Source organism: Pelodiscus sinensis, chromosome 13 (genome assembly GCF_049634645.1).
Source record: "Pelodiscus sinensis isolate JC-2024 chromosome 13, ASM4963464v1, whole genome shotgun sequence".
NCBI classification, from domain to species: Eukaryota; Metazoa; Chordata; order Testudines; family Trionychidae; genus Pelodiscus; species Pelodiscus sinensis.
Window position 1 is genome coordinate 821,962 of NC_134723.1, and position 25,418 is coordinate 847,379.

The 25,418-nt window shown below is 63.3% G+C and overlaps 1 protein-coding gene across 10 annotated transcripts in view; it reads right to left on the reverse strand.

Annotated features, from left to right (window-relative positions):
- Window positions 1-25,418, reverse strand: part of F8 (coagulation factor VIII) — an 87,073-nt gene that overhangs the window by 20,129 nt on the left and 41,526 nt on the right. For 8 of the 10 annotated variants that reach the window (XM_075941252.1, XM_075941247.1, XM_075941246.1 and 5 more), the window contains 5 exons: window positions 23,659-23,833; window positions 22,266-22,359; window positions 5,191-5,402; window positions 3,598-3,748; window positions 3,087-3,296 (listed from right to left, as the gene is read on the reverse strand). In XM_075941252.1, the coding sequence (XP_075797367.1) occupies window positions 3,087-3,296; window positions 3,598-3,748; window positions 5,191-5,402; window positions 22,266-22,359; window positions 23,659-23,833 (842 nt within the window). Of the gene's footprint in view, window positions 1-3,086; window positions 3,297-3,597; window positions 3,749-5,190; window positions 5,403-19,677; window positions 19,791-22,265; window positions 22,360-23,658; window positions 23,834-25,418 lie in introns of those variants that run through there. The other 2 variants (XM_075941255.1, XM_075941256.1) reach the window with 2 other exon arrangements.

The following is a 25,418-nucleotide window of genomic DNA, read 5'->3' on the forward strand; positions in this document are numbered from 1 at the left end:
TTCTGGGTTCCCATGCTGCCGGACGGGCAGCTGATTTCTGGGTTCCCATGCTGCCGGATGCACTGCTGATTTCTGGGTTCCCACGCTGCCGGACGGGCGGCTGATTTCTAGGTTCCCACGCTGCCGGACGGGCGGCTGATTTCTGGGTTCCCACGCTGCCAGATGGGCGGCTGATTTCTAGGTTCCCACGCTGCCGGACGGGTGGCTGATTTCTGGATTCCCACGCTGCCGGACCGGCGGCTGATTTCTGGGTTCCCACGCTGCCGGACGGGCGGCTGATTTCTGGGTTCCCACGCTGCCGGACGGGCGGCTGATTTCTGGATTCCCACGCTGCCGGACACGCGGCTGATTTCTGGGTTCCCACAATGCCGGACGGGCGGCTGATTTCTGGGTTCCCACGCTGCCGGACGGGCGGCTGATTTCTGGATTCCCACGCTGCCGGACAGGCGGCTGATTTCTGGGTTCCCATGCTGCCGGACGGGCAGCTGATTTCTGGGTTCCCATGCTACCGGACGGGCGGCTGATTTCTGCGTTCCCACGCTGCCGGACGCGCTGCTGATTTCTGGGTTCCCACGCTGCCGGACGGGTGGCTGATTTCTAGGTACCCACGCTGCCAGATGGGCAGCTGATTTCTAGGTTCCCACGCTGCCAGATGGGCGGCTGATTTCTAGGTTCCCACGCTGCCGGACGCGCTGCTGATTTCTGGGTTCCCACGCTGCCGGACGGGCGGCTGATTTCTGGGTTCCCACGCTGCCGGACGGGCGGCTGATTTCTGTGTTCCCACGCTGCCGGACGGGCGGCTAATTTCTGGGTTCCCACGCTGCCGGACGGGCGGCTAATTTCTGGGTTCCTACGCTGCCGGATGGGCAGCTGATTTCTAGGTTCCCACGCTGCCAGACGGGAGGCTGATTTCTGGGTTCCCACGCTGCCAGATGGGCGGCTGATTTCTAGGTTCCCACGCTGCCAGACGGGCGGCTGATTTCTGGGTTCCCACGCTGCCGGACGGGCGGCTGATTTCTGGGTTCCCACGCTGCCGGACGGGCGGCTGATTTCTGGGTTCCTACGCTGCCAGACGGGCGGCTGATTTCTGGGTTCCCATGCTGCTGGACTGGCGGCTGATTTCTGGGTTCCTACGCTGCCGGACGCGCTGCTGATTTCTGGGTTCCCACGCTGCCAGATGAGCGTCTGATTTCTGGGTTCCCACGCTGCCAGACGGGCGGCTGATTTCTGGGTTCCTACGCTGCTGGATGCGCTGCTGATTTCTGGGTTCCCACACTGCCGGACGGGCAGCTGATTTCTGGATTCCCACGCTGCCGGATGGGCGGCTGATTTCTGGGTTCCCACGCTGCCAGACGGGCGGCTGATTTCTGGATTCCCACGCTGCCAGACGGGCGGCTGATTTCTGGGTTCCTACGCTGCTGGATGCGCTGCTGATTTCTGGGTTCCCACACTGCCGGACGGGCGGCTGATTTCTGGGTTCCCACGCTGCCAGACAGGCGGCTGATTTCTGGGTTCCCACGCTGCCGGACGGGCGGCTGATTTCTGGGTTCCCACGCTGCCGGACGGGCGGCTGATTTCTGGGTTCCCACGCTGCCGGACGCGCTGCTGATTTCTGGGTTCCCACACTGCCGGACGGGCAGCTGATTTCTGGGTTCCCACGCTGCCGGACGGGCGGCTGATTTCTGGGTTCCCACGCTGCCGGACGCGCTGCTGATTTCTGGGTTCCCACGCTGCCGGCCCGGCGTCTGATTTCTGGGTTCCCACGCTGCCGGCCGGGCGTCTGATTTCTGGGTTCCCACGCTGCCGGACGGGCGTCTGATTTCTGGGTACCCACGCTGCCGGATGGGCGGCTGATTTCTAGGTTCCCACAATGCCGGACGCGCTGCTGATTTCTGGGTTCCCATGCTGCCGGACGGGCGGCTGATTTCTGGGTTCCTACGCTGCCGGACGCGCTGCTGATTTCTGGGTTCCCACGCTGCCGGACGGGCAGCTGATTTCTGGGTTCCCACACTGCCAGACGGGCGGCTGATTTCTGGGTTCCTACGCTGCCAGACGGGCGGCTGATTTCTGGGTTCCCACGCTGCTGGACGGGCGGCTGATTTCTGGGTTCCTACGCTGCCGGACGCGCTGCTGATTTCTGGGTTCCCACGCTGCCGGACGGGCGGCTGATTTCTGGGTTCCCACGCTGCCGGACGGGCGGCTGATTTCTGGGTTCCCACGCTGCCGGACGGGTGGCTGATTTCTGGGTTCCCACGCTGCCGGACGGGCTGCGCCCCACCCGGTCTTTTGTCGGAATGACAAAAGGTTTGCAGCGGGGGGAGGGTTGCGAGATAAGGGCGTTTGTGGCACTCCGGAAAGGGGGAGGCAGAGAGCGGCCGAACACGTGGTTGTGGCTTTCCAAAGCTTTTGGGAATAACCGATCAGCTTCTGCTCCTGGCACCTGAATGCAGCCCTCTGAGAGTTACTGCCGAAGTCCTGGCTCAAAACCAAACAAGTTTAAAAGTTGCCCCAACTTCAGAGTGGGAGTTTTTAGAGGGGTAACGTTACAATGACAGTCAATCTCTCGGCTCACTTCCCGCCAGTCGGGAGTGCCCAGACCTGCCTGTCCCGTTGTATTTCTCAGCGCTGCACTGGTGTTTCTCTGGAAGGTTTCAGAGACGGCCCAAGCATGGACCTCGGCTCAAACACCGGCAGGGTGTGAGTGTGGACAGCAGACACAACACCAGATCTGACTCTTCCTCATCTCTGCACTGGCACCAGGCCAGCGAGGCTGATTCTTCACAGCTGCTTTCAACCATGAGCCACATCCACAGGAGCTGCCCCCAGTCTGTTCTGGCAATGGAACTAGGGAGCTAGCTGGGGAGGGTGAACCCAGGCAGGCCTGAAAGGACCACTCACTTGCTCATGCCGTTGCAGGGCTGAGCTCTGATGAGTTACTCTCTTGCTCTTAATACAGCTGGTTATTTGTCAAGCGGGTCCCTCCAGTTCCTGCACTAACCTGCTCTGCCGAGCGCGCGGGCCTGCCTCTGTGGGCGCACACTGCACAGCAGCCAGGCGCAGCGATTTTAACCGCTCTGGTTACTCACCTGGCTTCTCTATGTAGGTGTAGACGGTTTCCCCCGAAAGCGGGAAGAGGGTGAGCGTGTCCTCAAAGACCAGGTTGCGTTTGAAGGTGTTTCCGGAGAAGAGCACAGACAGGAAGTCTGTCTGGGCCCCGACGCTCAGGACGTACCAGTACACCACTTGCTGCAGGCAGAGTCTCAGGTGCAGGTTGTCATAGACATAGCCGTTAATACCTAGAACAGGCGTGGGGGGTCAGTGCTTTGGGCTCGCCTGGCACTAGCTCTGTGCTGGGACAATCACAAGGCAGGCCCTTGGATACGGACAGTCCCGCCTTTTCCTTCTGTCACAGACTCACAGAAGATGGCGCTTGGCACAGCCCGCAGGAGCCATCGTGTCCAGCCCCTGCCCAAGGCAGGACCAACCCAACCCCATCAGCCCAGCCAGGGCTTGGGCAGGCCGGGACCTAGAAACCCCCCGCCCCTCCCTCAGCAACCCATCCCGGTGGTTCTCCCCTCCCCTCCCCCGGGTACGCACTGTGCATGACATTGGAGGCATAGAATTCAGGGTCCTGCGGGTTCACGGTGGCTGCCTCTGTGCAGAATCGCTGGATATTTTCTGCCAGGTACCAGCTCTGGTTTTCATCAAAGACTGAAAACATCACGACCCTCGTCTCATCCGACATCATCTGGGAAGCAGAGAGGAAGGGGGTCATCCATCGCCTGGGGTGGGAACTGACCCTCAGAGTCACAGCCCCCGGCCGGGCAGGATGAGCAGTGCCGCCTCACCCCACAGCGCACCGCAGCCTGCTTGCTACTGGTCTCAGGGCCTCTGCTGGGATGGCCAGGCCACTCTCACTGGTGCCGGGGCGACAGAAGGGCCCATCAGGAAAGGGAACTGCTGGCTGCTGGCTCTCCCAACCCTGCCCGACCCCTGGCCCAGCCTCGAGCGTGCATCGTTCCCCTCTGGACGCCCAGAGAGCTCCAGCCACTGTCCTGCCTCCTTGCCAGAGAGGCTGTGAAGGCCAGGACCGTCGCAGGGTTCAGGCAAGAGCCTGAGGTCAGGTCCGTCAGCAGCTGAGCCAGGATGGGCAGGGAGGGTGGCCCTGGCCTGTGTGTGTCAGGGCTGGGAATGGGTGACGGGGAGGGGTCACGTGGTGATTCCCTGCTCGGTTCCCTCCCTCGGGGGCACCTGGCGCTGGCCGCTGGTGGGCCCTGGGCTAGTTGGAGCCGAGGGGTGACCCAGGACGGCCAGCAACTCCGTTGTCATGTGCACACCTGGCGGCGCTCTGGCCTGCCCTTGGCTGCTCTGCCTGCCCAGCGCTCTGAGCCGGCTGGCAGCCCATGGCCACGCATGGACCGGTAGCTCTGCTGGTATCTGGCGCATGCTGCTGCCAAACTCCAGCCCAGAGCCCACGGCACATAGGCGCCGGCCAGGGGAGGGGAGGTCAGGGACGGCCAGCTCCAGACTGAAGCGCGGCAGCCCGGCTGAGCACATCTGAGCACCGAGCTGCTCTGCGCTCATGCGCCAAGCAGGGCTGGGGGCCTCTCTGGAGCAGGCTGACGCCTGCCTCATCCGGAGAAGTGCTGCGGAAAATTGTTTTCAATAAAATTCAGAAATGCTTCAATATTCATTATTGTTCTTTGTTAAATCGTAAAATGCGATTGTCATGGAATTTTCTCGCGGAACCTGGGTTCTGCGGAACACCATTTGGGAAACACGGCTCTAGACGGTGCGGGGTCCCGCCGCTCGAGGGCCCTTCCAGCTCCAGGGTGCTATGAGCTGAGGGCGCCCCTTAGAAACTGAAGATATCCATCGTACGGATACGTGACCATGCACCTGAAAGCAGAACCAGCTGTCTGCACTGAAATGCAGGGGCCAGACTTGGGTGTGGTTGGTTCTGATGAATGCTGGTGGCATGGAAATTACCTGCAGCTCTTTAGCTAAGCAAACCTGCCACGTGGATCAGTGGGAGACGTGCCTCTGTCGGGGCTTTGGGGTCTGCGATGCACACGCACAAGGGGCATGTGCAAGCGCTGTCCTGCGGCACACGGCAAAGGCCAGGGATCCCTGCACCTTCCGGCCACGCCTCTGCAATGGCAGGTGGGTCACTGACAGGGAAGCGCTCACCTGATTCCCTCTCTGATCCATCGATTTTTTAGAGCAGAGCAAGAGGGGCCCGACCAGCCCCGAGGCCGTGTCTCGGACGGGGCTGATGGAGCTGTAGTAGAAACGGGACAGGCAGCGAGGATCCGAGCCAGTCGGCCCATCCTCAGTCGTCACTCTCCAGCTGTACGTGAACGTCTGGCCGGGCTCAACAGGTGTATCCTTCACGCCGAGGCCTGGGAACACAAACCCCAGAGCAATTCATGAGGTGTGGGCACACGGCGGGGTGGTCCCATGGGTAACATGGTCTGGAGGAGGGGAGGGACCCAGTGGCAGGTGTGGGCACACGGCGGGGCGGTCCCATGGGTAACATGGTCTGGAGGAGGGGAGGGACCCAGTGGCAGGTGTGGGCACACGGTGGGGGGTCCCATGGGTAACATGGTCTGGAGGAGGGAAGGGACCCAGTGGCAGGTGTGGGCACACGGCGGGGCGGTCCCATGGGTTACATGGTCTGGAGGAGGGGAGGGACCCAGTGGCAGGTGTGGGCACACGGCGGGGCGGTCCCATGGGTTACATGGTCTGGAGGAGGGGAGGGACCCAGTGGCAGGTGTGGGCACACGGCGGGGCGGTCCCATGGGTTACATGGTCTGGAGGAGGGAAGGGACCCAGTGACAGGTGTGGGCACACGGCGGGGCGGTCCCATGGGTTACATGGTCTGGAGGAGGGGAGGGACCCAGTGACAGGTGTGGGCACACGGCGGGGCGGTCCCATGGGTTACATGGTCTGGAGGAGGGAAGGGACCCAGTGGCAGGTGTGGGCACACGGCGGGGCGGTCCCATGGGTTACATGGTCTGGAGGAGGGGAGGGACCCAGTGGCAGGTGTGGGCACACGGCGGGGCGGTCCCATGGGTTACATGGTCTGGAGGAGGGAAGGGACCCAGTGGCAGGTGTGGGCACACGGCAGGGCGGTCCCATGGGTTACATGGTCTGGAGGAGGGAAGGGACCCAGTGACAGGTGTGGGCACACGGCGGGGCGGTCCCATGGGTAACATGGTCTGGAGGAGGGAAGGGACCCAGTGACAGGTGTGGGCACACGGCGGGGCGGTCCCATGGGTTACATGGTCTGGAGGAGGGAAGGGACCCAGTGACAGGTGTGGGCACACGGCGGGGCGGTCCCATGGGTTACATGGTCTGGAGGAGGGGAGGGACCCAGTGGTAGGTGTGGGCACACGGCGGGGCGGTCCCATGGGTTACATGGTCTGGAGGAGGGGAGGGACCCAGTGGTAGGTGTGGGCACACGGCGGGGCGGTCCCATGGGTTACATGGTCTGGAGGAGGGGAGGGACCCAGTGACAGGTGGGGGCACACGGCAGGGCGGTCCCATGGGTTACATGGTCTGGAGGAGGGAAGGGGCCCAGTGGCAGGTGTGGGCACACGGCGGTGGGGCGGTCCCATGGGTTACATGGTCTGGAGGAGGGGAGGGACCCAGTGACAGGTGTGGGCACACGGCGGGGCGGTCCCATGGGTTACATGGTCTGGAGGAGGGGAGGGACCCAGTGACAGGTGGGGGCACACGGCAGGGCGGTCCCATGGGTTACATGGTCTGGAGGAGGGAAGGGACCCAGTGGTAGGTGTGGGCACACGGCAGGGCGGTCCCATGGGTTACATGGTCTGGAGGAGGGGAGGGACCCAGTGGCAGGTGTGGGCACACGGCGGGGCGGTCCCATGGGTTACATGGTCTGGAGGAGGGAAGGGACCCAGTGGCAGGTGTGGGCACACGGCGGGGCGGTCCCATGGGTTACATGGTCTGGAGGAGGGAAGGGACCCAGTGGCAGGTGTGGGCACACGGCGGGGCGGTCCCATGGGTTACATGGTCTGGAGGAGGGGAGGGACCCAGTGGCAGGTGTGGGCACACGGCGGGGCAGTCCCATGGGTTACATGGTCTGGAGGAGGGGAGGGACCCAGTGACAGGTGTGGGCACACGGCGGGGCGGTCCCATGGGTTACATGGTCTGGAGGAGGGGAGGGACCCAGTGACAGGTGTGGGCACACGGCAGGGCGGTCCCATGGGTTACATGGTCTGGAGGAGGGGAGGGACCCAGTGACAGGTGTGGGCACACGGCGGGGCAGTCCCATGGGTTACATGGTCTGGAGGAGGGGAGGGACCCAGTGACAGGTGTGGGCACACGGCGGGGCGGTCCCATGGGTTACATGGTCTGGAGGAGGGGAGGGACCCAGTGACAGGTGTGGGCACACGGCGGGGCGGTCCCATGGGTTACATGGTCTGGAGGAGGGAAGGGACCCAGTGACAGGTGTGGGCACACGGCGGGGCGGTCCCATGGGTTACATGGTCTGGAGGAGGGAAGGGACCCAGTGGCAGGTGTGGGCACACGGCAGGGCGGTCCCATGGGTTACATGGTCTGGAGGAGGGGAGGGACCCAGTGGCAGGTGTGGGCACACGGCGGGGCGGTCCCATGGGTTACATGGTCTGGAGGAGGGGAGGGACCCAGTGACAGGTGTGGGCACACGGCAGGGCGGTCCCATGGGTTACATGGTCTGGAGGAGGGGAGGGACCCAGTGGCAGGTGTGGGCACACGGCGGGGCGGTCCCATGGGTTACATGGTCTGGAGGAGGGAAGGGACCCAGTGGCAGGTGTGGGCACACGGCAGGGCGGTCCCATGGGTAACATGGTCTGGAGGAGGGGAGGGACCCAGTGACAGGTGTGGGCACACGGCAGGGCGGTCCCATGGGTTACATGGTCTGGAGGAGGGGAGGGACCCAGTGGCAGGTGTGGGCACACGGCGGGGCGGTCCCATGGGTTACATGGTCTGGAGGAGGGGAGGGACCCAGTGGCAGGTGTGGGCACACGGCGGGGCGGTCCCATGGGTTACATGGTCTGGAGGAGGGAAGGGACCCAGTGGCAGGTGTGGGCACACGGCAGGGCGGTCCCATGGGTAACATGGTCTGGAGGAGGGGAGGGACCCAGTGGCAGGTGTGGGCACACGGCAGGGCGGTCCCATGGGTTACATGGTCTGGAGGAGGGAAGGGACCCAGTGGCAGGTGTGGGCACACGGTGGGGCGGTCCCATGGGTAACATGGTCTGGAGGAGGGGAGGGACCCAGTGGCAGGTGTGGGCACACGGCAGGGCGGTCCCATGGGTTACATGGTCTGGAGGAGGGAAGGGACCCAGTGGCAGGTGTGGGCACACGGCGGGGCGGTCCCATGGGTAACATGGTCTGGAGGAGGGGAGGGACCCAGTGGCAGGTGTGGGCACACGGCAGGGCGGTCCCATGGGTTACATGGTCTGGAGGAGGGAAGGGACCCAGTGGCAGGTGTGGGCACACGGCAGGGCGGTCCCATGGGTAACATGGTCTGGAGGAGGGAAGGGACCCAGTGGCAGGTGTGGGCACACGGCAGGGCGGTCCCATGGGTTACATGGTCTGGAGGAGGGAAGGGACCCAGTGGCAGGTGTGGGCACACGGCGGGGCGGTCCCATGGGTTACATGGTCTGGAGAAGGGAGGGACCCAGTGGCAGGTGTGGGCACACGGCGGGGCGGTCCCATGGGTTACATGGTCCGGAGGAGGGAAGGGACCCAGTGGCAGGTGTGGGCACACGGCGGGGCGGTCCCATGGGTTACATGGTCTGGAGGAGGGGAGGGACCCAGTGGCAGGTGTGGGCACACGGCGGGGCGGTCCCATGGGTTACATGGTCTGGAGGAGGGAAGGGACCCAGTGGCAGGTGTGGGCACACGGCAGGGCGGTCCCATGGGTTACATGGTCTGGAGGAGGGGAGGGACCCAGTGGCAGGTGTGGGCACACGGCGGGGCGGTCCCATGGGTTACATGGTCTGGAGAAGGGAGGGACCCAGTGGCAGGTGTGGGCACACGGCGGGGCGGTCCCATGGGTAACATGGTCTGGAGGAGGGAAGGGACCCAGTGGCAGGTGTGGGCACACGGCAGGGCGGTCCCATGGGTTACATGGTCTGGAGGAGGGGAGGGACCCAGTGGCAGGTGTGGGCACACGGCAGGGCGGTCCCATGGGTTACATGGTCTGGAGGAGGGAAGGGACCCAGTGGCAGGTGTGGGCACACGGCAGGGCGGTCCCATGGGTTACATGGTCTGGAGGAGGGGAGGGACCCAGTGACAGGTGGGGGCACACGGCAGGGCGGTCCCATGGGTTACATGGTCTGGAGGAGGGGAGGGACCCAGTGACAGGTGTGGGCACACGGCGGGGCGGTCCCATGGGTTACATGGTCTGGAGGAGGGAAGGGACCCAGTGGCAGGTGTGGGCACACGGCGGGGCGGTCCCATGGGTTACATGGTCTGGAGGAGGGGAGGGACCCAGTGGCAGGTGTGGGCACACGGCGGGGCGGTCCCATGGGTTACATGGTCTGGAGGAGGGAAGGGACCCAGTGGCAGGTGTGGGCACACGGCGGGGCGGTCCCATGGGTTACATGGTCTGGAGGAGGGGAGGGACCCAGTGGCAGGTGTGGGCACACGGCAGGGCGGTCCCATGGGTTACATGGTCCGGAGGAGGGAAGGGACCCAGTGGCAGGTGTGGGCACACGGCGGGGCGGTCCCATGGGTTACATGGTCTGGAGGAGGGAAGGGACCCAGTGGCAGGTGTGGGCACACGGCGGGGCGGTCCCATGGGTTACATGGTCTGGAGGAGGGGAGGGACCCAGTGACAGGTGTGGGCACACGGCGGGGCGGTCCCATGGGTTACATGGTCTGGAGGAGGGAAGGGACCCAGTGGCAGGTGTGGGCACACGGTGGGGGGGTCCCATGGGTTACATGGTCTGGAGGAGGGAAGGGACCCAGTGGCAGGTGTGGGCACACGGCGGGGCGGTCCCATGGGTTACATGGTCTGGAGGAGGGGAGGGACCCAGTGGCAGGTGTGGGCACACGGCGGGGCGGTCCCATGGGTTACATGGTCTGGAGGAGGGAAGGGACCCAGTGGCAGGTGTGGGCACACGGCAGGGCGGTCCCATGGGTTACATGGTCTGGAGGAGGGAAGGGACCCAGTGACAGGTGTGGGCACACGGCGGGGCGGTCCCATGGGTAACATGGTCTGGAGGAGGGAAGGGACCCAGTGACAGGTGTGGGCACACGGCGGGGCGGTCCCATGGGTTACATGGTCTGGAGGAGGGAAGGGACCCAGTGACAGGTGTGGGCACACGGCGGGGCGGTCCCATGGGTTACATGGTCTGGAGGAGGGGAGGGACCCAGTGGTAGGTGTGGGCACACGGCGGGGCGGTCCCATGGGTTACATGGTCTGGAGGAGGGGAGGGACCCAGTGGTAGGTGTGGGCACACGGCGGGGCGGTCCCATGGGTTACATGGTCTGGAGGAGGGGAGGGACCCAGTGACAGGTGGGGGCACACGGCAGGGCGGTCCCATGGGTTACATGGTCTGGAGGAGGGAAGGGGCCCAGTGGCAGGTGTGGGCACACGGCGGTGGGGCGGTCCCATGGGTTACATGGTCTGGAGGAGGGGAGGGACCCAGTGACAGGTGTGGGCACACGGCGGGGCGGTCCCATGGGTTACATGGTCTGGAGGAGGGGAGGGACCCAGTGACAGGTGGGGGCACACGGCAGGGCGGTCCCATGGGTTACATGGTCTGGAGGAGGGAAGGGACCCAGTGGTAGGTGTGGGCACACGGCAGGGCGGTCCCATGGGTTACATGGTCTGGAGGAGGGGAGGGACCCAGTGGCAGGTGTGGGCACACGGCGGGGCGGTCCCATGGGTTACATGGTCTGGAGGAGGGAAGGGACCCAGTGGCAGGTGTGGGCACACGGCGGGGCGGTCCCATGGGTTACATGGTCTGGAGGAGGGAAGGGACCCAGTGGCAGGTGTGGGCACACGGCGGGGCGGTCCCATGGGTTACATGGTCTGGAGGAGGGGAGGGACCCAGTGGCAGGTGTGGGCACACGGCGGGGCAGTCCCATGGGTTACATGGTCTGGAGGAGGGGAGGGACCCAGTGACAGGTGTGGGCACACGGCGGGGCGGTCCCATGGGTTACATGGTCTGGAGGAGGGGAGGGACCCAGTGACAGGTGTGGGCACACGGCAGGGCGGTCCCATGGGTTACATGGTCTGGAGGAGGGGAGGGACCCAGTGACAGGTGTGGGCACACGGCGGGGCAGTCCCATGGGTTACATGGTCTGGAGGAGGGGAGGGACCCAGTGACAGGTGTGGGCACACGGCGGGGCGGTCCCATGGGTTACATGGTCTGGAGGAGGGGAGGGACCCAGTGACAGGTGTGGGCACACGGCGGGGCGGTCCCATGGGTTACATGGTCTGGAGGAGGGAAGGGACCCAGTGACAGGTGTGGGCACACGGCGGGGCGGTCCCATGGGTTACATGGTCTGGAGGAGGGAAGGGACCCAGTGGCAGGTGTGGGCACACGGCAGGGCGGTCCCATGGGTTACATGGTCTGGAGGAGGGGAGGGACCCAGTGGCAGGTGTGGGCACACGGCGGGGCGGTCCCATGGGTTACATGGTCTGGAGGAGGGGAGGGACCCAGTGACAGGTGTGGGCACACGGCAGGGCGGTCCCATGGGTTACATGGTCTGGAGGAGGGGAGGGACCCAGTGGCAGGTGTGGGCACACGGCGGGGCGGTCCCATGGGTTACATGGTCTGGAGGAGGGAAGGGACCCAGTGGCAGGTGTGGGCACACGGCAGGGCGGTCCCATGGGTAACATGGTCTGGAGGAGGGGAGGGACCCAGTGACAGGTGTGGGCACACGGCAGGGCGGTCCCATGGGTTACATGGTCTGGAGGAGGGGAGGGACCCAGTGGCAGGTGTGGGCACACGGCGGGGCGGTCCCATGGGTTACATGGTCTGGAGGAGGGGAGGGACCCAGTGGCAGGTGTGGGCACACGGCGGGGCGGTCCCATGGGTTACATGGTCTGGAGGAGGGAAGGGACCCAGTGGCAGGTGTGGGCACACGGCAGGGCGGTCCCATGGGTAACATGGTCTGGAGGAGGGGAGGGACCCAGTGGCAGGTGTGGGCACACGGCAGGGCGGTCCCATGGGTTACATGGTCTGGAGGAGGGAAGGGACCCAGTGGCAGGTGTGGGCACACGGCGGGGCGGTCCCATGGGTTACATGGTCTGGAGGAGGGAAGGGACCCAGTGGCAGGTGTGGGCACACGGCAGGGCGGTCCCATGGGTTACATGGTCTGGAGGAGGGAAGGGACCCAGTGACAGGTGTGGGCACACGGTGGGGCGGTCCCATGGGTAACATGGTCTGGAGGAGGGGAGGGACCCAGTGGCAGGTGTGGGCACACGGCGGGGCGGTCCCATGGGTTACATGGTCTGGAGGAGGGAAGGGACCCAGTGACAGGTGTGGGCACACGGTGGGGCGGTCCCATGGGTAACATGGTCTGGAGGAGGGGAGGGACCCAGTGGCAGGTGTGGGCACACGGCAGGGCGGTCCCATGGGTTACATGGTCTGGAGGAGGGAAGGGACCCAGTGGCAGGTGTGGGCACACGGCGGGGCGGTCCCATGGGTAACATGGTCTGGAGGAGGGGAGGGACCCAGTGGCAGGTGTGGGCACACGGCAGGGCGGTCCCATGGGTTACATGGTCTGGAGGAGGGAAGGGACCCAGTGGCAGGTGTGGGCACACGGCAGGGCGGTCCCATGGGTAACATGGTCTGGAGGAGGGAAGGGACCCAGTGGCAGGTGTGGGCACACGGCAGGGCGGTCCCATGGGTTACATGGTCTGGAGGAGGGAAGGGACCCAGTGGCAGGTGTGGGCACACGGCGGGGCGGTCCCATGGGTTACATGGTCTGGAGGAGGGGAGGGACCCAGTGGCAGGTGTGGGCACACGGCGGGGCGGTCCCATGGGTTACATGGTCTGGAGGAGGGGAGGGACCCAGTGGCAGGTGTGGGCACACGGCGGGGCGGTCCCATGGGTTACATGGTCTGGAGAAGGGAGGGACCCAGTGGCAGGTGTGGGCACACGGCGGGGCGGTCCCATGGGTTACATGGTCCGGAGGAGGGAAGGGACCCAGTGGCAGGTGTGGGCACACGGCGGGGCGGTCCCATGGGTTACATGGTCTGGAGGAGGGGAGGGACCCAGTGGCAGGTGTGGGCACACGGCGGGGCGGTCCCATGGGTTACATGGTCTGGAGGAGGGAAGGGACCCAGTGGCAGGTGTGGGCACACGGCAGGGCGGTCCCATGGGTTACATGGTCTGGAGGAGGGGAGGGACCCAGTGGCAGGTGTGGGCACACGGCGGGGCGGTCCCATGGGTTACATGGTCTGGAGAAGGGAGGGACCCAGTGGCAGGTGTGGGCACACGGCGGGGCGGTCCCATGGGTAACATGGTCTGGAGGAGGGAAGGGACCCAGTGGCAGGTGTGGGCACACGGCAGGGCGGTCCCATGGGTTACATGGTCTGGAGGAGGGAAGGGACCCAGTGGCAGGTGTGGGCACACGGCAGGGCGGTCCCATGGGTTACATGGTCTGGAGGAGGGGAGGGACCCAGTGACAGGTGTGGGCACACGGCGGGGCGGTCCCATGGGTTACATGGTCTGGAGGAGGGGAGGGACCCAGTGACAGGTGTGGGCACACGGCGGGGCGGTCCCATGGGTTACATGGTCTGGAGGAGGGAAGGGACCCAGTGGCAGGTGTGGGCACACGGCGGGGCGGTCCCATGGGTTACATGGTCTGGAGGACGGGAGGGACCCAGTGGCAGGTGTGGGCACACGGCGGGGCGGTCCCATGGGTTACATGGTCTGGAGGAGGGAAGGGACCCAGTGGCAGGTGTGGGCACACGGCGGGGCGGTCCCATGGGTTACATGGTCTGGAGGAGGGGAGGGACCCAGTGGCAGGTGTGGGCACACGGCAGGGCGGTCCCATGGGTTACATGGTCTGGAGGAGGGGAGGGACCCAGTGGCAGGTGTGGGCACACGGCGGGGCGGTCCCATGGGTTACATGGTCTGGAGGAGGGAAGGGACCCAGTGGCAGGTGTGGGCACACGGCGGGGCGGTCCCATGGGTTACATGGTCTGGAGGAGGGGAGGGACCCAGTGGCAGGTGTGGGCACACGGCGGGGCGGTCCCATGGGTTACATGGTCTGGAGGAGGGAAGGGACCCAGTGACAGGTGTGGGCACACGGCGGGGCGGTCCCATGGGTTACATGGTCCGGAGGAGGGAAGGGACCCAGTGGCAGGTGTGGGCACACGGTGGGGGGGTCCCATGGGTAACATGGTCTGGAGGAGGGAAGGGACCCAGTGACAGGTGTGGGCACACGGCGGGGCGGTCCCATGGGTTACATGGTCTGGAGGAGGGAAGGGACCCAGTGACAGGTGTGGGCACACGGCGGGGCGGTCCCATGGGTTACATGGTCTGGAGGAGGGGAGGGACCCAGTGGTAGGTGTGGGCACACGGCGGGGCGGTCCCATGGGTTACATGGTCTGGAGGAGGGGAGGGACCCAGTGGTAGGTGTGGGCACACGGCGGGGCGGTCCCATGGGTTACATGGTCTGGAGGAGGGGAGGGACCCAGTGACAGGTGGGGGCACACGGCAGGGCGGTCCCATGGGTTACATGGTCTGGAGGAGGGGAGGGACCCAGTGACAGGTGTGGGCACACGGCGGTGGGGCGGTCCCATGGGTTACATGGTCTGGAGGAGGGGAGGGACCCAGTGACAGGTGTGGGCACACGGCAGGGCGGTCCCATGGGTTACATGGTCTGGAGGAGGGAAGGGACCCAGTGACAGGTGTGGGCACACGGCGGGGCGGTCCCATGGGTTACATGGTCTGGAGGAGGGAAGGGACCCAGTGACAGGTGTGGGCACACGGCGGGGCGGTCCCATGGGTTACATGGTCTGGAGGAGGGAAGGGACCCAGTGACAGGTGTGGGCACACGGCGGGGCGGTCCCATGGGTTACATGGTCTGGAGGAGGGAAGGGACCCAGTGACAGGTGTGGGCACACGGTGGGGGGGTCCCATGGGTTACATGGTCTGGAGGAGGGAAGGGACCCAGTGGCAGGTGTGGGCACACGGCAGGGCGGTCCCATGGGTTACATGGTCTGGAGGAGGGGAGGGACCCAGTGGCAGGTGTGGGCACACGGTGGGGCGGTCCCATGGGTTACATGGTCTGGAGGAGGGGAGGGACCCAGTGACAGGTGTGGGCACACGGCAGGGCGGTCCCATGGGTTACATGGTCTGGAGGAGGGGAGGGACCCAGTGGCAGGTGTGGGCACACGGCGGGGCGGTCCCATGGGTTACATGGTCTGGAGGAGGGGAGGGACCCAGTGGCAGGTGGGGGCACACGGCGGGGCGGTCCCATGGGTTACATGGTCTGGAGGAGGGAAGGGACCCAGTGACAGGTGTGGGCACACGGCGGGGCGGTCCCATGGGTTACATGGTCTGGAGGAGGGAAGGGACCCAGTGGCAGGTGTGGGCACACGGCGGGGGGGTCCCATGGGTTACATGGTCTGGAGGAGGGGACGGACCCAGTGGCAGGTGTGGGCACACGGCGGGGCGGTCCCATGGGTTACATGGTCTGGAGAAGGGAGGGACCCAGTGGCAGGTGTGGGCACACGGCGGGGCGGTCCCATGGGTTACATGGTCTGGAGGGAAGGGACCCAGTGACAGGTGTGGGCACACGGCGGGGCGGTCCCATGGGTTACATGGTCTGGAGGAGGGAAGGGACCCAGTGACAGGTGTGGGCACACGGCGGGGCGGTCCCATGGGTTACATGGTCTGGAGGGGAGGGACCCAGTGGCAGGTGTGGGCACACGGCGGGGCGGTCCCATGGGTTACATGGTCTGGAGGAGGGAAGGGACCCAGTGGCAGGTGTGGGCACACGGCAGGGCGGTCCCATGGGTTACATGGTCTGGAGGAGGGGATGGACCCAGTGACAGGTGTGGGCACACGGCAGGGCGGTCCCATGGGTTACATGGTCTGGAGGAGGGGATGGACCCAGTGGCAGGTGTGGGCACACGGCAGGGCGGTCCCATGGGTTACATGGTCTGGAGGAGGGAAGGGACCCAGTGGCAGGTGTGGGCACACGGCGGGGCGGTCCCATGGGTTACATGGTCTGGAGGAGGGAGGGACCCAGTGGCAGGTGTGGGCACACGGCGGGGCGGTCCCATGGGTTACATGGTCTGGAGGAGGGGAGGGACCCAGTGGCAGGTGTGGGCACACGGCAGGGCGGTCCCATTGGTTACATGGTCTGGAGGAGGGGAGGGACCCAGTGGCAGGTGTGGGCACACGGCAGGGCGGTCCCATGGGTTACATGGTCTGGAGGAGGGGAGGGACCCAGTGACAGGTGTGGGCACACGGCGGGGCGGTCCCATGGGTTACATGGTCTGGAGGAGGGGAGGGACCCAGTGGCAGGTGTGGGCACACGGCAGGGCGGTCCCATGGGTTACATGGTCCGGAGGAGGGGAGGGACCCAGTGGCAGGTGGGGGCACACGGCGGGGCGGTCCCATGGGTTACATGGTCTGGAGGAGGGGAGGGACCCAGTGGCAGGTGTGGGCACACGGCGGGGCGGTCCCATGGGTTACATGGTCTGGAGGAGGGGAGGGACCCAGTGACAGGTGTGGGCACACGGCGGGGCGGTCCCATGGGTTACATGGTCTGGAGGAGGGGAGGGACCCAGTGACAGGTGTGGGCACACGGCGGGGCGGTCCCATGGGTTACATGGTCTGGAGGAGGGGAGGGACCCAGTGGCAGGTGTGGGCACACGGCGGGGCGGTCCCATGGGTTACATGGTCCGGAGGAGGGAAGGGACCCAGTGGCAGGTGTGGGCACACGGCGGGGCGGTCCCATGGGTTACATGGTCTGGAGGAGGGGAGGGACCCAGTGGCAGGTGTGGGCACACGGCAGGGCGGTCCCATGGGTTACATGGTCTGGAGGAGGGGAGGGACCCAGTGGCAGGTGTGGGCACACGGCGGGGCGGTCCCATGGGTTACATGGTCTGGAGGAGGGGAGGGACCCAGTGACAGGTGTGGGCACACGGCAGGGCGGTCCCATGGGTTACATGGTCTGGAGGAGGGGAGGGACCCAGTGGCAGGTGTGGGCACACGGCGGGGCGGTCCCATGGGTTACATGGTCTGGAGGAGGGAAGGGACCCAGTGACAGGTGTGGGCACACGGCAGGGCGGTCCCATGGGTTACATGGTCTGGAGGAGGGGATGGACCCAGTGGCAGGTGTGGGCACACGGCAGGGCGGTCCCATGGGTTACATGGTCTGGAGGAGGGAAGGGACCCAGTGGCAGGTGTGGGCACACGGTGGGGCGGTCCCATGGGTTACATGGTCTGGAGGAGGGAAGGGACCCAGTGGCAGGTGTGGGCACACGGCAGGGCGGTCCCATGGGTTACATGGTCTGGAGGAGGGAAGGGACCCAGTGGCAGGTGTGGGCACACGGCGGGGCGGTCCCATGGGTTACATGGTCTGGAGGAGGGGAGGGACCCAGTGGCAGGTGTGGGCACACGGCAGGGCGGTCCCATGGGTTACATGGTCTGGAGGAGGGAAGGGACCCAGTGGCAGGTGTGGGCACACGGCGGGGCGGTCCCATGGGTTACATGGTCTGGAGGAGGGGAGGGACCCAGTGGCAGGTGTGGGCACACGGCAGGGCGGTCCCATGGGTTACATGGTCTGGAGGAGGGAAGGGACCCAGTGGCAGGTGTGGGCACACGGCGGGGCGGTCCCATGGGTTACATGGTCTGGAGGAGGGGAGGGACCCAGTGGCAGGTGTGGGCACACGGCAGGGCGGTCCCATTGGTTACATGGTCTGGAGGAGGGAAGGGACCCAGTGACAGGTGTGGGCACACGGCGGGGCGGTCCCATGGGTAACATGGTCTGGAGGAGGGAAGGGACCCAGTGACAGGTGTGGGCACACGACGGGGCGGTCCCATGGGTTACATGGTCTGGAGGAGGGAAGGGACCCAGTGGCAGGTGTGGGCACACGACGGGGCGGTCCCATGGGTTACATGGTCTGGAGAAGGGAGGGACCCAGTGGCAGGTGTGGGCACACGGCGGGGCGGTCCCATGGGTTACATGGTCCGGAGGAGGGAAGGGACCCAGTGGCAGGTGTGGGCACACGGCGGGGCGGTCCCATGGGTTACATGGTCTGGAGGAGGGGAGGGACCCAGTGGCAGGTGTGGGCACACGGCGGGGCGGTCCCATGGGTTACATGGTCTGGAGGAGGGGAGGGACCCAGTGGCAGGTGTGGGCACACGGTGGGGCGGTCCCATGGGTTACATGGTCTGGAGGAGTGGAGGGACCCAGTGGCAGGTGTGGGCACACGGCGGGGCGGTCCCATGGGTTACATGGTCTGGAGGAGGGGAGGGACCCAGTGGCAGGTGTGGGCACACGGCGGGGCGGTCCCATGGGTTACATGGTCTGGAGGAGGGAAGGGACCCAGTGACAGGTGTGGGCACACGGCGGGGCGGTCCCATGGGTTACATGGTCTGGAGGAGTGGAGGGACCCAGTGGCAGGTGTGGGCACACGGCGGGGCGGTCCCATGGGTTACATGGTCTGGAGGAGGGAAGGGACCCAGTGGCAGGTGTGGGCACACGGCGGGGCGGTCCCATGGGTTACATGGTCTGGAGGAGGGGAGGGACCCAGTGGCAGGTGTGGGCACACGGCGGGGCGGTCCCATGGGTTACATGGTCTGGAGGAGGGGACGGACCCAGTGGCAGGTGTGGGCACACGGCGGGGCGGTCCCATGGGTTACATGGTCCGGAGGAGGGAAGGGACCCAGTGGCAGGTGTGGGCACACGGCGGGGCGGTCCCATGGGTTACATGGTCTGGAGGAGGGAAGGGACCCAGTGGCAGGTGTGGGCACACGGCGGGGCGGTCCCATGGGTTACATGGTCTGGAGGAGGGGAGGGACCCAGTGGCAGGTGTGGGCACACGGCGGGGCGGTCCCATGGGTTACATGGTCTGGAGGAGGGGACGGACCCAGTGGCAGGTGTGGGCACACGGCGGGGCGGTCCCATGGGTTACATGGTCCGGAGGAGGGAAGGGACCCAGTGGCAGGTGTGGGCACACGGCGGGGCGGTCCCATGCGTTACATGGTCTGGAGGAGGGAAGGGACCCAGTGGCAGGTGTGGGCACACGGCGGGGCGGTCCCATGGGTTACATGGTCTGGAGGAGGGAAGGGAGCGTACGAACGTTCTGTAGAGCAGCAGAGGGGCCAGACACAGCTGTGCGGAGATCCTATGATTGGGGCTTCACTTATGGGAGTGCTGGCCCAGCTCAAACCAGAGCTCCTGAAATCTCCCGGGAGGCCTGATCCCACAACACTTCCAGCCCGGGGCCAGGGGCCAATGACACTCTCCTCTTCAGGACCGGCTCTGGGCCTTACAGAGCTGCGGAAAGGGCAGCATGCGCTTAGCTGCTTCCCTGAATCGGGGCCACAGCTACAAACCCAAGAGGCCAGCATGGAGGGAAGTCTGGAGACTCCCTGGAGATGCTCGTGCCTGCCTGAGCCAAGCAGCCCCAGGGACAGAAGGTGCCTGTTTTGAAACCACCTATTTGATCAAACATACCTGGGCTGCGTCGTGCAGAGAGGGAAATGGCAAAGCAGCACAGAGGGTAAAGCATGATGCAGACAGGGCAGAAGGACACACAGCTACTGAGTAACTAGGGGAAGGCAGATTGGCTAGAAGAGAGAACAAACCCACCAAATAAATGCAGAGATGATGGCTGACATGCTTCTGGCGGGGGCTCATCCTTCCCTAATGCAGAGCCCAGGTTACTAGAGAAACCTGGTTTGAATTGATCACCCTTAAATTACGGCACAATTGTTAAGCAAAGATCCCTCAGAAACAGGCGAGGGCTCTGCCCAGCTGAGAGCCGGGGATGCTGAGTCAGCAGGTGTGGCGGTGCCTCGCTCGGGGTCTGTCTACACTAGCTCCTTAGTTCGAATTAACGTTTAACTGCCGCGTCTAGCCGGGGACGCTGAGTCAGCAGGTGTGGCGGTGCCTCGCTCGGGGTCTGTCTACACTAGCTCCTCAGTTCGAATTAACGTTTAACTGCCGCGTCTAGCCGCGGGCAGTTGGTTCGGACTAAGGGGGATTTAAAAATGGCGGCGCCCGGGAACATGCAAAGGAAGGCCGGGATATTTAAACCCCAGGCTTCATTTGCAACCCCGGTTGCCCTCATTTGCCTGCCTAGCTGGAACTACCGAGCTCGTGCAGACGTCCCCTCACTGCCATGCAGAAGGTCGGGCAGAGCTGAGGCCTGAGGGCAGCGGGCTTGCAGGACAGCAGTGCTTTCACTTTCGTCAGAGGGGGTCAGAAGAGGGCTTGCAAGCAAGGGTCCCTCTAATCTTTTCCATTCATTTGTACGTGCCCCGAGGCATCCTTCAGTGGGCACCACAGCAGAAACACAGACCTAGTGCAGGCCTCTGCCCTCCCGCTGGCTCCTCTCCTGTGCTCAGCCATTTGCATCCCAGCCACGAGCAGCCACGGCAGCGGAGCGTGTTCCAGCACCGTGACCGTTGCCTGCCAGGGTCTGAACCCACAAGGGGGGGGGGTGCGGAAGCTGCATGATGCCCAGCCAGGAGTCGGTGACAGCATCTGCCTGGCCAGAGGGTAACCTAGCAACTGCCACCAGGAGCCCAAGAAGCAGGGCCAGGAGGGGACGCTGATCAGAGAGACACCCCAAGCCCAGAGCAGAGCCAGCGCGTGCTCCTGTGCCCAGCTCACCCATCCGGGCAGCATCAGAGTTCCTGCCCGGCAAGTATTTCCCTGATGCCACAATGGGCCTGATTCTGCCACTTTTGGACACTGGTCCTGGCTGTTCACTGGCAGCCATTCGGCGGCCCACCCTGGCTGTCTGCAGGGAAAGGGAAGGAGGCCGAGGAGGACGCGTGATTATCGCTGCCCCCACTAAGTCCCGGCAGCGAGGGGCTGGGTCCGATTTTCTCACAGACTTCCTGTGCGCCCTGGGGCGAGTTTCCCAGCTGTGTGCGGCTGCCTACACCGAACGCTGGGAAGTGCTTTGAGAAGAGCTAGGTACTGACTGTGTAAGAAGACCTGGCGCCACCCCCCAGCAATGGCCCCGAGCGCTGCAGCCGACAGCCACGCCTGTGCCGCACCACCCCGCCGCTACGGCACAGGGCATGCTTGGTGCTTGGAACGCTGGCTGAATGCGGCTCGATCATTGATCGCACTGCTAGAAGCAGGCACGTTTGTGCTGCCGACTTGGCTTCAGGCTCCGTGCGGCTCCGGAGCGGCCGGTCAGTGTGAAATGCCCAGGGATGCTGATCGCTGCCTGGCATGGGAAGGGAGCCCCAAAGACACGTACCCAGCGGCACTCCCTGGAAGGGGCACTGCGGCAGCAGGGCTTCCTTCCTAAGAAGCATTGCTGAGTGTAGCCAGAGGAGGGTCCTGGTTTGGGTGCTGGGCCCCAGGAAATGGGTGCTCGGATTCGGTGTGAAGGAAATCCTCCGCACAGACAAGGGTGTGTGAGGCTCAGTGATGAACAGCAGCAGAGGGATCACTGGAAGCATCAGGAGGGAACAGAGAGTGACCCTGCAGAGGATGGCCCTACACTGCAGAACCCCAAGGGGTTCCCTTTGTACGCTCTCCTCTGAATTCTGTCATTATGGGGCATAAACTCTATGTCCCTGCCTTTTTTCGAGGTCCCAGTTTCAGTCAGTCTGTGGAAGAGCATAGGATGGCAGAAGTATTGGAGGGAGGCAAATATTATTTAGACCCATTTTACAGATGGGAAAAGTGGCTGAGTCTGATTTTTTTAAAGCCTGGGTGGAAACAGCAGGACTCGAGAACACACAGATTTTCTCAGATCTTGTGGGCCCTCAAGAGACCAGAGACATCTGCATGAGGGAGGCTTCCATACTGCCTCGTGGACCCCTTTGGCTGACCCCCGTTCCCTGACTGACACGATCTCTCCTGTCAGCCTGTCCCCAGAGCTGCCTCAAAGAGAGTTCCACAGTCCAGAGGGGGCTTCCCAAGAGTTAATAAAGCCTGGAGGACATCAGTGCCCAAGTACTTTGAACAGGTAAAACAACCCGTTTACAGGCGGCTTCACAAAACGCTCCTGTTCTGAGGTATGTGCTATTTGCCATCAGCTCTGCTCAGTTCTAGTAACCTTCCCCAGCCGATCTCACCTTCTGAAGACGTCCCAGGGTGATGGGAACTCACGCTGGCGAGCCCATGAGGGTAGATGTTGTAAGGCCGGCTTGCTAGATTCTTGAACACAATCTGAAATGACAACACACAGCAAGAGCCTGAACCCCCCAGAGCCCTGTGTCTTCACACCTGGCTTTATGGTCAGTCATCTTCACACTCCTCGTGGTTCAGCTTCACAGCCCGCCTGACCGCCCCGCTCAAAATCCGGCTACAAGGTGAGCATCCCAAATTGGGGCACCGACCTGAGGATGGGAGCTGTTCTCGGCTGAAGAAGATCCCCTCCACTGGTCAGCATTGTGTCTGCCTTATCTGCATTGGCCTTAGGCACACTTGGCAGGGGCACCTCAGTCCCACCTGCTCTCTGCGTGTGGCACATAACTGGCCAGTCCTCTGTGGGCGGGGGGCTTTGGTCTCATTTCAGTTGTTGGGCTGAATGGGGAGGTGCTGGGGGGTGCTAGTGGCCCGTGATGTACCGGTGGTCAGACTAGATGGTCCAATAGGTCTTTTCTGGCCTTACATTCTATGACTCTGACTTTTTTTGAGGTCCTAGCTTCAGTCAGTCTGCAGAAGAGCATGGAAATGGCAGAATTAGGGTAGGCAAATCTTATGTAGACCCATTTTACAGATGGAAAAAATGAAGTGCAGTAGCCGAGACTAATTTTTTAAAACATGGGTGCCTATAATTGGGCCCTGAATCTGTAATAGACTTGAGTAAGTCACCTGATTCACAGAGGTGCCACGCACCTACTACTGCCATCTGCCCTGACTGCACATGTGGGTGCGCAGCGTTTCCGAACAGCCACCCACTCCGATAAACATGGAGGTAAGAGCCACTCCAGCCCCAAGTCTTTGGTCTCAGCTCCTTGCTGTCAGCTACACAGTGAATCAAACAGAACAAGTACCTGCTGGATCATAACCCACTCTCCTACCAGAAACCCAAGCAGCCAGTTAATGGAAGAGCACAGTGAGATAAGCCTCCCCCACTACTGTACACCCTAAGTTACCCGGGCAATCGGCACAGAGCTGGAGAAGACCCGAGGAAGGAAGTGCACAGATCTGACTCAGAAGAATGCGCTGGAAGTCACGTACCGTCTGGGGTTAGTACGATTACCAAGCACAACTGATTGCATTAAAGACAAATCAAAAGTGTTGGGCCAAATCCACCCCTTGTGTATTTCCATTGAATTCATCGAGGCTTTTATCTCTAGATCTCAGTAGCAGCTGAAAAAAGGGTTCCCCTCTCTGGTGAGCACAGAATCCGGGTCAGATCATAGGCATGAATAGAGAACCAGGCGGAAGAACCGTAATGAATCTTCAGAGTTTACCCTTCCTGTCCCTCCTACCAGAAAGCTATCTCTGTCTGTCTCTTACCAACAACTGATCCCCAACTTCTCCTTTAAGAACAGGCCCCAGAATTCCGGTGTCACCTTGATGTGACACCTTGCGCTTCTTAAAGGTCTCGTCCTCGTATTCCACAAACATCACCTTCTTATACTTTGAACCAATTCGCTGAGGACCAGCTTCCAGAAACTGACTTGTGTAATTTCTACAGGGGGAGTGAAAGAGAACTGCGTGAGAAAGGGGCAGGCACAGGAGCCTGATTTCTTACCATCATCACCATCGTTATTATTAATAATGGCTAGCTAATAATCTACTTGGTATCGTGGTAGTTTATATGGGCCCCAGTCACAGATCAGGCATTATAGAGAAACAGAATGAAAAGAAAGTCCTAGTCCTGAAAAACAATGAACAAAACACTACTTTCCCGCAAGCCTAAGATTAGCTTCCGTACAGGCTGTCGCGTCTGTAGGAGAGGAACCCTGAACCCCGCTGGGCCGGAGAACAATGGTGGCCGAGATACGTTGCTGGGCTAATAATGTATAAAGGCCCAGTGTAAGTTAAGGAATGGGGACAAACTGATGGCTGGGTTTTAGTGAAATGTGAAGGGGCTGGTAACCTCTATAATTACCCTATAAATACCACCAGCGACAATGTGCAGCTCTGAGAGCACACCTTCTGCGTAAGGCCAATTTCCCAACAACATGGTGTCCCCGAAATTGGCAGTGTCCTCAGCGGGTTCCCCTGTATTATGCAGGTTGAACCTCTCTAGTCCGGCACCAGAGAGTTTGCCGGACCACGGGAGGGCAGTGTTGTCTGGCAGCATCACCGACACTTCCACGGCTGGCTGGGCTCTCAGAAGACAGTACGGGGTCCATTAGAGCTAATTAATGGCACAGGACACGGAGAGCCAGGCCTGGGGGCTGGAAACAAACTGGATGGGACCGCGGGACACTTGGCCACACCCATGATATGTGGCCATCTGGCTAACTCAGACCATGCCGGACTAGAGAAGGTCAGCCTGTCCTAGGGTTGGCTTTTAGCAATAAGCTGGATTAATATTGGCTATTGGGCTCTTGAGTCTATTTCACCCCCCCGAGAGCGGCCACACGCTGGCTGCACAGATTAACAGGCAGAGGTTTGCTATGGGTGGCCTGGCCTGGCAGGAACCAGTCGCTGCAGCACAGCAGTGAGTCTGGCACTTGCCCACACGTGCTGGGGTGGATGCGTTTGTTTGGCCAACGAAGCTTCCTCTGACTGCCCTGGCAGCAAGCCTGGGCCCTGCTCTGGAAGGAGCCCCTCCCTCCATTTGCCCAGGCAGGCCTCTGCTGCCCTGCTTAGGGGTCCATCAGTGCTCGCCAGTCTGAGAGGTGGACGCGTCCTTTGGGGGCTGGGCTGAGACTCCACTGGAAAGCAGAACCCTCTGCCCAGCCACCGGGCCAGCCCCCAAATACTTGGGCCTCAAAGCAAAGCAGGCGGGTGAGTAGCACGGCCGAGCCGACGGGTGACCACTGTCCCTGCCAGGCAGTGCTGAGTAAGACACGGCTCTGAGCTCATCCGCTCATCACTGCTCCCCAGAAGGAAGTGGAGCAGCCACCGGGGCTAATCTTGTCATGTGGGCACAGACCGTCCTCTCTGGCCAGTGCCATCCCATCTCTCTGCTGCAAAGATCCGGGGGCATCTCCCCTGAACTCAGCAGAGCCACAGCCCAGGAGAAAGGGGCCCATTGCTCCCTGGTGCCCTCACAGGTGAAGGGGGTAGGGTGGCCCAGGGACTGCAGAACCCGGGTTCAG